At 38.1% G+C, this 12,853-nt stretch overlaps 1 protein-coding gene across 2 annotated transcripts in view; it reads right to left on the bottom strand.

Moving 5' to 3' along the window:
* KCTD3 (potassium channel tetramerization domain containing 3) overlaps window positions 1-11,979 on the bottom strand; it is a 68,563-nt gene extending 56,584 nt beyond the window's left edge. The window contains exons 1-5 of one of the 2 annotated variants that reach the window (XM_082426321.1): window positions 11,458-11,979; window positions 7,684-7,737; window positions 7,388-7,433; window positions 5,669-5,742; window positions 124-182 (exon numbers count right to left, since the gene is read on the bottom strand). In XM_082426321.1, coding sequence (XP_082282447.1) covers window positions 124-182; window positions 5,669-5,742; window positions 7,388-7,433; window positions 7,684-7,737; window positions 11,458-11,540 — 316 coding nt within the window. In that variant the 5' untranslated portion in view covers window positions 11,541-11,979. The remainder of the gene's footprint in view (window positions 1-123; window positions 183-5,668; window positions 5,743-7,387; window positions 7,434-7,683; window positions 7,738-11,457) is intronic. The other variant, XM_082426320.1, reaches the window with a different exon arrangement.
* Window positions 11,980-12,853: the final 874 nt, after the last annotated feature.

Here is a 12,853-nt window from a genome sequence, read left to right as displayed (position 1 = left end):
TCCACAAAAAGCAAGCACTGACTAGTCCATCAAAAATTAGGACCTGATATAAAACACATTTCATTTGGGCAAGTTTAGTGCTCAAAGGGTCAAATCATAAATATAAAATACTAGAATACATACCTAATGGAGTGATTCCATAAAATTCTGCTTCATGCCTGAGAACATTAATACTCACTCCCCTACAAAGAAACCAATGAATGATGTAAATCCTCTAACACTGGCAACTCGGATTATCATCTGAAGCAGAAAGAAAAAGTACTAGGTTCTTAATGTTCTTAATCAACAAAGTCATAGGGCTTTAAAACTTACTTTTTTCCTAAGATCCTTAATTATTTGAAGAAGTATAGATAAAAAGACTGCACACCACCAAGAACATTTTCTTACTAAAAAACCATTTATATATGGATGAAATGGATGACTAAATGAGAGATTAGGGCTTTATAGGGTTAATACAAGTAATTATCAGTAAGTATCTAATAAGGCAAACAAGAGTGGAAATCATTCCTATGGTATTAGTTGCTTTTAACCATAATTTGTATACATATTTTAACCTCCCCAATTATCCTATAAGCTCCCTGCAAACATGTTCTCCTCTGATCCATGTTTGTATGCCTCATGCAGTGCCTACCACAGTGCTTGTAAGTAACAGTTATGCAATCCATACTTATTGAACAAATAAATTCAGATAAATGACTCTTCTCAACAGAAACCAAAAACAAAAGCAAAACAGAAGGCAGAGGAAAACAAAGATCAGCCTTAAGAAGGGGCTATGTTACCCAGATAAAGATGTTACAATAAAGTAATATGAAAATAAGAAGTAAAAAAAAAAAATAGAAGCTTAAGAGTTTAAAATGATTCATTTTAGGTTTCAGTTATAATCTGTCCTTACTTTAAAAATATTGCCTGGGCAGAAAAGAGAGGGGACATCACTACAAATTCCATGAAAATTAAAAGAATAAAGGAATACTATGAACAACTCTATGCCTACAAACTTGATAACCTAGGTGAAATGGACAATTCCTTGAAAGACACAATCTGCCAGAACTCACACAAGAAACACTATCTCAACCGGTCTACATGTATTAAAGAAACTGAATCAATAATAACCTTCCAAAACAGAAAGTACCATGCCCAGGATTCACTGGTGAATGCCACCAAACACTGAAGGAAGAAATTATACCAATTCCCTACACTCTCTTTCAGAAAAAGAAGCAGAGAGAACACTTCCTAACTCATTTTATAAGGCCCTCACTACCTTAATACCAAAACCAGACAAAGACATTACAAGAAAACTACAGACCAATATCTCTCATGAACACAGATGCAAAAATTCTCAACAAAATATTAGCAAACCGAATCCAACAATGTCTAAAAAGAAATATACACTACAACCAAGCGGGTTTTATCTCAGGTATGCAAGGCTGGTTCAATATTCTAAAGTCAATTAATGTAATCTATCACATCAACAGACTCACATGATCATATCAATAGGTGCAAAAAAAGCATGTGACAAAATCCAACACCCATTCATAATAAAAACTCTCAGTAAACTAGGAATAGAGGGGAACTTTCTCAACTTGATAAGACTATTTTAAAAAAATCCTATAGCTAACATCATATTTAATGGTAAGAAATTTGAAACTTCCCACTAACGTCTGGTTACAAGACAAGGATATTCCCTCTCACCACTCCTTTTCAACTTCATACTGGAAATCCTTATTTACACAAGTCAAGAAAAGAAAAGAAAAGGCATACAGATTGGGAAGAAATATATAAAACTGATGATCACAGATGACATGATTGTCTATAATAGAAAATCCAAAGGAATGGACAAAAAACTCCTGGAACTAATAAGCAATTATAGCAAGGTTGCAGAATACAAGGTTAATGTACAAAAAGTCGACTGCTTTTCAATATACCAACAGGGAACAAGAGAAACTTGAAATTAAAAACACAATACCATTTACATTAATACCCCCCAAAAAGAAATACTTAGGTATAAATCTAACAAAATATATACAAAATCTATATGAAGAAAACTACAAAACTCTGATGACTGAAATCAAAGAACTGGAAAAAATGGAGAGATATTCCTAGTTCATGGATTGGAAGACGTAGTATTGTTAAGACACTAGTTCTTCCCAATTTGATCAGATTCAATGTAATCCTAATCAAAAGTCTAGCAAGTTATTTTATGGATATCAACAAACTGATTATAAAGTTTACATGGAAAGGCAAAAGATCCATAACAGCCAACACAATATTGAAGGAGAAGAACAAAGTTGGAGCACCACCACTACCCAACTTCAAGCTTTATTATAAAGCTAGAAGAATCAAGATAGCGTAGTACTGGTGAAAAGAATCAACAACAGATCAATGCAATAGAACAGAAAGCCCAGAAATAGAGCCCATACACATAGTCAACTGATCTATGACAAAGGAGCAAAGGCAAAACAATGGAGTAACAAATAGTGCTGAAACAACTGGACATCTGCATGCAAAAAAAAAAGAAGAGAGAAATTAGTCTAGACACAGACCTTACACTCTTCACAAAAATTAACTCAAAATGGATCACAGACCTAAAGGTAAAATGAAAAACTAAAAAATTCAAAGAAGATAACATTTAGGAGAAAACCTCAATGACAGTGGGTATGGTGATACCTTTTTAGATACAACCAAAAGACATAATCCATGAGGGGAATAAGGATAAGCTAGATTTCATTAAAATTAAAAACTTCTGCTCTACGAAAGACAATGTCAAGGAAATAAGACAAGCCACAGAATGAGAGAAAATATTTGCAAAAGACAAATTTGATAAGGGACTGTTATCCAAAATATACAAAGAACTCTTAAAACTCAACAATAAGGAAACAAATTCAATTAAAAAATGGGCCAAAGACCTTAACCAAGGAAGATACAGAGGTAGCAAATAAGCCTACAAAAAGATGCTCCACATCATATGTCATTAAGCAAATGCAAATTAAAACAATGAGTTACTACTACACATTAATTAACATGGCCAAAATCCAGAATCCTAACACCAAATGCTGGCAAGGATGTGAAGCAATAAGAACTGTCATACATTGCTGGTGGGAAAGCAAAATGCTACAGCCACTCTGAAAGACAGTCTGAGGTTCCTATAAAACTCTTACCATACGATCCAGCAACTGCACTCCTTGGTATTTACCCAAAGGAGTTGAAAACTTACGACCACATGAAAACCTGCCCATGGATGGTTTATAGCAGCTTTATTCCTAACAGCCAAAACTTGGAAGCAACCAAAATGTCCTCTTTAGTAGGTGAGTGGAAAAATAAACTGGTATATTCAGATAATGAAATATTATCAGCATTAAAAAGAAATAACATGAATAGACATAGAGGAAACTTAACTGCATAATATTAAGTGAAAGAAGCCAATCAGAAAAGGCTACAGGGCTTCCCTGGTGGCACAGTGGTTAGGAGTCTGCCTGCCAACGCAGGGGACACGGGTTCGAGCCCTGGCCTGGGAGGGTCCCACGTGCCACGGAGCAACTGAGCCTGTGCACCACAGGTACTGAGCCTGCGCTCTAGAGCCCGTGAGCCACAACTACTGAAGCCTGCAGGCCTGGAGCCTGTGCTCCGCAACAAGAGAGGCCACCACAGTGAGAAGCCCACTCACCGCAGCGAAGAGTGGCTCCCGCTCGCCACGATTAGAGAAAGCCTGTGCGCAGCAACGAAGACCCAATGCACCCAAAAATAAATAAAATAAATAAATTAAAAAAAAAAAAAAAAAGAAAAGGCTACATACTGTGTGATTCCAACTATGACATTCTGGAAAAGGCTAAATTATGGAAATAATACTTTGTACAGTATTATAAAGATGCACACATGTCATTATACATTTGTGCTAACTCATAAAATGTACACCACCAAGTGAACCAAAGGTAAACTATGGACTTTGGGTGATTATGATGTTAATGTAGGTTCACATCAATTGTAAAAAAAAAAAAAAAAAAAAGTATCATTCTGGGAAATGATGTTAACAGTGGAGGAGATTGATAATGAAGGCAGGGGGCACATGGGAAATCTCTGTACCTCCCTCTCAATTTTGTTGTAAACCTAAAACTGCTATTAAAAAAAGAAGTCTTAAAAAACAACAGACAAAAAACATTCCGTAGGCCTAATGAACACATGTAATTGCGATATTAAATTGCTTTTATTTGTGAAATTGACTGTAACTAGTTTAATAAGAACAGTTAAAACTTTCTTATTCTATTTCAAAACTACTTGTGTTAACAGTACAGTAGCACTGGCTAATTACTTGTCTGGGGAAGACAGACAAATATGATAATGATAATACAGGGTGATAAGGGCAATACAAGAATTTTATGCAAAAAACAGAAGTAGAACATAGTATTCTTTTTTCAATTCCTTCCCACCTTCTTTTAGAAGATACTACTCAGAGAAATTAAGTTTGGTAGGCTTCCCTAAATGAAATAAATAAGCAAGTTGAAAGAAAAGCAGTGAATACGAATACTTAAACTATTATATTTCTGCCTTTCATGGGTGATTTAGTCGTGGATTAGTCACAAGGACATGACTAGAAGTAAATTTAGGCTTTAATCAAATGCTAAAAATAATTTTACCCCAGAAGTAAGTAGTTAGTAATATACTTCCCACTTCCACCCCAGGCCAGGAGACAGACAAACAAAAAGCCCCAACAAACCCTTTTATTCATTCAATGAATACCTACTGAGCAGCTACTATACATGCCGTTTTAACAACACTGGGAATACAGCAGGGAACAAACCAAACAAAAAAATCTTTGCTTTCAAGAAGCGTATATTCTAGTGAATATAAGCCAAAAATTATATAATATTATAAAGAAGCAGCTTAAAGAAACAATTAGAATTCTAAAAGCTGTATCTAAAAAAGTATTAATAGGTCCTTAAGTGAAAGTTAATTAGGAATATATGAAATACAAGAACAATAAAATACAAATTAGATTGTAGCTTCCATTGTAGATTGTAGACTATGGCAAAGTTAAAGAAATAGTTTAAATGGTCATTATTTACCCACCAAAAAAAAATGTATCGCTATGCGTCAAGCACAATGCTCGTACCTACAGGTATACAGTAAACAACTTGTCCTTTTACAATTTAAAGTCTAATGGAAGATATTCGACTACTGGGGTAGTGGCAGTGCAGGAAACTCTGAACACCTGTATCAGGCGGACACAGCAGAGATCACTGAAGTGATCAGATTCAAGCTGAGAGCAGAAAGGGTTGAAAGTGTTGGAGCAACAAAAATCAAGCAAGAGCTAGATTAGAGAGAGCCTTAAGAAACAACAGGAAGTCCAAAATCCTTAGCCATTAATCCAGTAACACGTAAGAGTTTTAAGCAGAGGAATAACCAGATTAGATTTATATTTTCAGAAGTTAATTTTGGCTACAGTGTGAAAAATGAATTGAAGGGATGTAAGAATGAAGACAGGGAAATTGGTAAGGAAGCTATTAGAGTAATCCAGAGGAAGGGATGATGGTGGCCTGTATCTATGACAGTTTAATTCTGAGGAAACTTTTAAACAAAAATAATCTTGGGGCAGGGAAAAAAACTTTTCTTTATAAAATATAGCCAAAACCATACCTTTGAATAAAAATTTACTTTAAAAAGATACATTTCTTACCTTAAGTCTAGTTCTTTTGTCCGAAGAAAATTTAAAATGGGTGCAAACGCTGCTGGATCTCTATCAATAAATATCTGTAAATAAAGAATTACAAATTTTACTTTCAAATTATAAATTAAACTTCTAACTTTAATATCTGTAACACTAACTTAGGGAACAAATACTGAATTATTTAAATACTATATTTCCTTGATTCCACTCTTATTAAATTTTAATTCCACTCAGTTTCTAAAATTTAAATGTAGTTATAACCATGTGCATTTATGTGGTAGTAGTGGTGTTTTTTCTCCACCTGAAAAGCTGTTGTTAGATTGATTATATTTTAAGGTGCAGGAAAAATGGTATCAAATAAGTCCACTTTCTCATTTCTATTTAATTGATATCTTTGGTGAAAGGGACACCAAAGGGAAAATTTTTATCTGAAATATTCTAAAATTCAATAAATACTTTGAAAACATTATGCATGAATAATACTTTCTTACATCATCTGATCACTAATTATTGGTGACAGTGATTGTGATTTACATAATTTGTGATTCATAAGTAATTAAAACAACAATGTACTTTTATAATACACACCAGGCAATCAAGAAAAGTAAACTGCACACTGCTGTGCAAACTGGAAAACACTAACAGTTTTACATGCCACTATCTCAATTTCCTCAAGGGCTGGGTGTGGGGTGAAGGGGAGGGGACAACAGCAACAAAATTTTTTTAAATAACAAACACAGCACCACAAAATACATATGGGGAAAATAAAATGCTTAAAAAATATGAAATACATCATTGATAACTTTTTACAGCAATGTATGCCAACACTCTTCTGAACCAATTACAAAAGCTCTAACCATAAAATTGAACACCTTTTAAAGCTTATGTAAGTCACTTACACAGCAGAATGGTAGCAAATAATAAACCTTCTTATATTATAATTAGTTACTATATACAATGAATGAGGTTCTTCTGGCTTCATAAATTCTTGCTTTTGTTTTTATTAGAATCAATCAGAAGTTGAAGAAAACACCACAGATTTGTAGAGGTCTAATTACTGATGTCCTTTTTATAATCTCACATGGACCTATCTGCTCGTGCTGCTTTATTCCATCTGCAAATCTCATCACAGCAAATAAACACCTCTGGTCACTTTGTTGCCTCCCAAATGAAAGTCTTATTTGCTTTTGTGAGCACTAGGCATTTACTTTACATGCTATTGTTCATATTACAACTGCTTTTTAAATTTATAAACCAATTTTTTTTTAACTGAAATTTAATAGTTCTTTACTTCCCTCACTCCACCATTGCTGCACAAGTTCATAAGATTATTCTCCAAAATAAAAAATTGTAGAACTTTACTAACTTGCAACATCTTACCATTATAATATTGAAATATTGTAGTATTTACATTCATCTATTTACTGTTCAAGTTTCAATTACTGATTAAAAGAAATATTTCCTCTCTTGACAATGTAAGCTCAGATCCTACAATCTCTCTAATCATGATTATTTAAATTGCTATATGCAGTATTCCCAGTTTCAAGTTCTCTTCTATAATTACAGAAACACTATTCATGACAAGAAATAAAAATCTTTAAGTACATATACTTTCATTTAGTAGTTATTAAAAGAGTAGTTTCCCTGTCTTCTTAGAGTATAAGGATCAAACATTATAAGCATTTTTTTATCTAATTTAGAAACATACATCAACATTGTTATACTCACAGCACCAGTTTCATCTCGAAGTGTTGAAATTCTTCCACTCAGCAAACTAGAAGTCATTAACATTTAAGACAGAGTTAGTTTTCAAAATCTGAGTATGAATACAATGCTTTAATTCTTTCAAACATCAAAGACCAATACAAATGAATCATCCTATCTCCAAGGTAAAATAACAATTTAAAAATTCTATTTTAAGAGTTAAGTTTTTTTATTCGATACATGAAAATATTTATTTTTTATTGTTTTAATAAATAATCAACTGTATTTAAAAAAAGGTACTAAATAATTATATGAAATACCTGGAAAAAAAAGAATCTGGAATCCACATAAGTGTCTGTCTTGAGGTACTAAACCTGCAATTAAAAAGTATCTGGTATTATAAGAGAGGACATGATTTGAAATTTCCACGTTAGTTAACTTGCTTTAATACGCTGGCTAATGATTTACAAGTTGCTGCATAGCTATAGCTGTATCAGTTATACTCATTACTTTTAATATCTTTAAATTTTGCTACTTTCAATTCAGAGTTAAAAAGCAAATAATTAATTTGCTTACATATAATATAGCTTCCTAACACTACTTTCTAGCATGCCAATCTACTGAAGAATCAATAATTAGCCCACCACACCAAGTCTAAAATTCTCAACATGACATACTATCTTCAGGTCACGTTTCATCTCTCCAACACAAACTGTTTTCCCCTCTAATAAGACAGTACTTCTTAATATCCCCAAACAATCCATGCTTACACCACTTCAGAATCTCCATCCCAGCTGCATCAACCTCATGTACAATTATCCAAGTTCCCCCATCTTTTTTTTTAAATAAATTTATTTATTTATTTATTATTTTATTTTTGGCTGCGTTGGATCTTCGTTGCTGCGCTTCTCATTTCGGTGGCTTCTCTTGTTGCGGAGCACGGGCTCTAGGCGCGCGTGCTCAGTAGTTGCGGCTCACGGGCTTAGCTGCTTCGCGGGATGTGGGATCTTCCCGGACTAGGGCTCCAACTCGTGTCCCCTGCACTGCCAGGCGGATTCTTAACCACTGTGCCACCAGGGAAGCCCCATCCATCTTTCTTGATACCATCCAGGTTCTACCTTCTCTTTAATGGCTTTTCCAAATATACTATCCTATATTATCTTTCTGAGCTCATATTAATCCCACTGCACATAATGCATTTAACATTTCCTTTATAGTCTTGGGCTATTCACTCATTCAAAAATCACTCAGTAAACACTGTTTTGAGGTTAACTGCCATTTGATCAAGTCTGCTTATTACCACCAATTTGAGGGGAACTTTATCAAAGCCTCGTGTAACAGACCGAGGCAAAACAATCAGTAACCGATGTAAACTGGCATGACAAAGAATTCGATATAGGGCTCATCCAGTCCAGCACTTGATGTCTGAACAATTTCACTTTAAGATTCATCACACTGCACTATGTATCTCTGACTCGCTGCCCCATCACCACGTGTCCTCACACAGAAGAGAGCCCAACAGACCTTTACTTTCCCTCCACATTCATTTTCTAGCATTACATGACTGTTTTAAAGTAGCTCCTGTGCCCATTAATCAGACTAAGAAAGGAGCCAGTTTACTCAAGAAAATATGGCAAATTTTCCCAAGCATATTTCTTACCAGAATCTTAAGGAAAAAAAATGAGAAGTAGATTACAACTAGTTAGAGGAAACTGACTTGGTCAAATCAATAGAAGCAAACCCAGTAAATGGTAAACTGAAATATCTAAGGATCCACTGCAAAAATGAGTCACTGTGTTTTGGAGGCAATCAAATTAATTCCAAATAAGGATCACTTCTAACTTGTGACATTTCATGTTCACTGCTTATTCAGCAAATTGTTTGCCAAATAACTCAAATTTTGTGTTACTTAGAAAATTACCCAGGTCTGCTTAAAGTCATATTAGCAATTTCAATTAAAATCAGCAGTTCAGGGTGGGTTTAGTAATCTGGAATTTCTGGGCAAAGGGATTAGAATCTCATCCCCACCAATTTTTTTTTTCTCCAAACAAGTGGAAGATAGGGGGGGGAAATCCCAGAGCTCTAAAACTGGTTCCAAATATGACTTCATGAAAACTACAACATTTAAAATTACATATGACAAGCATAATTCTCTGAAATATATATATATGAAAAGCCTTTTCTATGTTTTTATCTCATATCTACAGTGTGCCAAGAAAAAGATCACGTGCAATCTGGCCTTAGCAAAACATATTCACGTTTATACTCCATGCTACTTGCCTCCTACTAAATTTACTTGGAAACAATCTAGTTAAAATTATTTATTCTGCAAAGTTACTACTGATAGATAATGCCACTAACCCTTGTATTTCCCATTTATTGCTTCAAATTTTTTTATCAATCCTGGAAGGTTGGTACTATTATTGTCATTACACATTTTAGGAAACTAAGCACTAAAAAATAATTTGCCTAAGGTTGCTGAGCTAGTCTCCCACTGGCTGGTCCCAGACTTCTCTCCTGAGGCCTCAAATCATACTCACTCATAACAGAATTAATCACAAATGGAGCCACACTGGTGTTCTTTCACTTCATTAGGGTTTTTCTGGTAAATAATAATATTAACAATTCTAAATGAAACCTCATCTTCTCTACTTTCTGAATCATCCATGAAGTGTTAAATAAATGATAAAAATTGGTCATTTTTTTGATTAGACCCTACCTATACCATGTGCTTCTCTGCTCGTAAGAAACTCTCCTGAGTTTCACTCTATCACTTCACAGCTGAGGTCAACTCTATGCCACAGGTGGTTCTCCCAGTGGCAATTACTCAACTTCAAGGAAATTAGAAACTAGGGCAGGGATTTTAAATGACGATAATGTTACTCTTCTGAAGGCCAGCTCTTGCAGGGTATTCCATTTTGGCATCCATAAGTTACCAAAGCGGCAAAATTTTCACGTGATTTTAGTAAAATATCCATGTCTTGCATTAGGAGACACCAATCTTCCCCTCCATAAAACCGGAATCTATATAGCAGCAATAACGTTGTAAATTCTTAAACTAATAAACAGTTTTGCTTGGGGGGTGAGAGAGAAAAAAAGAGCGAACAGAGAAAGCATTACTGTTTCCTGTATTGAATTCTTCAGCACACTTAGAAAACTATTCAAATGCTATACATTTTTATCACTATGGTTCACAGTGCTGCCGTTCTGCATTTTTAAAAATACTAGTTAAAAAGTCCTAGGTGTTGAGCATAGCAAAATACACTACCTCCTAGGGCGCTTCATCGTTTATCTCCCACCTAGCCTAAAACTCAACCACCCCTTCCTTGAAACAGCTGGCAAACTCCCATTTCCGAGAGGAGTGACTCATAAACCATAGCAAATCCACAGAAGAATGATTCTTTCCCACCCAACAAGCTTATTAAAAGACATAGTAAGGGAGTGCAAGGCCAGAGAGAGATCAGAGAAGAGCTTTCGGTCTGTTTACTAGGAGAGCGCCACAGGGTGCCACTACCCAAAGCTTCCCAGAACCAACTTCAAACTGCAGTTTCTGGACTCGCTGCCCTACAAGTTGAACAGATCCTTCAGAGCTCTGAAAATAAATAACAACGTACCGCGCATCTACGGCACTCCCTCCACCGAAATTCTCGGAGATTTCAAACAGCCCTTAATGAGGCATTATCGCCCGAGCAAATCGATTTACCTTGTTGACCAAAGAGAAAGGGAGGCAGGTGCACCTGCAACAGTCAAACCACAAGGCCCGGCTTCCACAAAATAAATTCCTCAAGTACGCGCCAGGGTTAGGTAAGGAAGGCTATAGAATGTTCCTCTCGGCCTGATCCCCTAGAAAGGGGGAGGGACGTAGCCGATATTCTAGGAAGGCGGCAGCGCGGCCAGATGAACCCTGGTCTCGGTGATTCCCAAGGCCGCCTGCCCCTCGAGATCCGCGGACCTGCTCCCGCCCGGAGGGCCCTGCGCTCCCCGCCGACTCGGCGCCCATGCTCGCCCGCTATCCCGCCCCCCCGGGGCCCGGCCTCCCCCGGAGGTCGCCCGCCCGCTATCCCCCCACCCCGAGCCCCTTCTCCCCGACTCACCTGGTCCCTCCCACGTTCAGCTGCACGATCTCGCCGCTGCCGGCCGCCGCCGCGGCGAAGCTGCCGCAGTGCCCTCCCGACATGTCCGGCGGCTCCGGCGGCACCCGCCGCCCTCCCTCCCCGGCCGGGGCCGTCGAGCCAGCGGCGGGAGCCCGAGGCGGAGGCAGCAGCGGCGGCGGCGGCGGCGGTGGCGGCGGCGGCGGCGGCTGCAGGGCCAGCAGGGCTGCGGGCGCCGGGGGGCGGGCGGCACGCGGAGCCTCCCCCACGTTCTCGGCGACCGGGCGGGGCTGGCGGGCGTCCGCCTCTTCCCCTCCGCTCCCGCGGCGCGGGAAAGCGGCCGGGCCTCCACCTCTCGTGGCCTCCAGGCCGCCCAGCCGCTGCCTGCCGTCAGCTCTCCGCTGCCCCCCTCGCAGCCGCTGCGGCCGCAGCGCCGGCTGGAGGAGGGGTCGCCGCGTGGGACAAAATACCGCAGCGTTCTGCCCTTCGCCCGCCACGGCCACCGAGCTTGAGGCGGAGGAAGGAAACGGGGAGGAGGAGCTTCCCAGCCCAGCGGCCGGCGCGGAGGGGAGGGTGGGGGAATGCGCTCCTGGACCAAAGCCGGGTCCCATGGGATTCTGTTTCTTCCCTCCTACCACCGCAATCCCAGCACGTTTCACTTTTACATTTCAGATTTTCCAGCCCCGGGACTCAGATTTCCCAGGTTGAGGGCAAGTCTGGGCAAGCTGTCCAAAGCATCCTTATTGTCTCCCTTCTCCACGTGGATTTGGGAGATGAAAGGAAAATTTCTTAGAAGAAGTTATGCCTAAATGTTTACATTGCTATTTATGGTGGAAATGCGTTGAAAATTTGGGGATTTTAAAACTTTATAGCGCTTATCTCAGCAAACTCTTTACCTTACCCTCTTCCATCTCATCCCTACTCTCCCAAGCAGTTTGATTTTGTTAAGCAGGGGAGAAAACAAAAGACAAAAACAAGGAAAAAAAAAAAAAATACCCCTAGGCAGTGTAGGGCCACACGTTTCTGGACTATAGTAAGTACTCAACTAATGTTACACACACACAAATACAATTTTTAAAAGTTTATTTTTGCTTTAAACAGTATATATTGGAACTGGAAACCTTAATGGCTACTAAAATATATATTTTAAATGGTAATACTATAATACCTGGTGAAGTAAAATTCATATTTTATGGCAAGAGGGGAAAAATTTAAACATAAAATTTTTCTTGGCTTCCTTCGTCCCTTTGGGGCAGAATGAGCATCTGCATTCCCCGGACCTCCTTAGGAGGTAACTTTCCTTCTTAATCTCATCAAGGGTCACAATTCTTTAGGAGATAATCTTCCTTCTTAATCTTGGGGCCGCTCACTTTGTACTTGTAGATCTGGACTGTGTAAC

Source organism: Balaenoptera physalus (genome assembly GCF_965194825.1).
Source record: "Balaenoptera physalus genome assembly, chromosome: 1".
Lineage (NCBI taxonomy): Eukaryota > Metazoa > Chordata > Mammalia > Artiodactyla > Balaenopteridae > Balaenoptera > Balaenoptera physalus.
The sequence above is the reverse complement of the archived record's forward strand: the minus strand, read 5'-3'. Positions and strand labels throughout refer to the sequence as shown.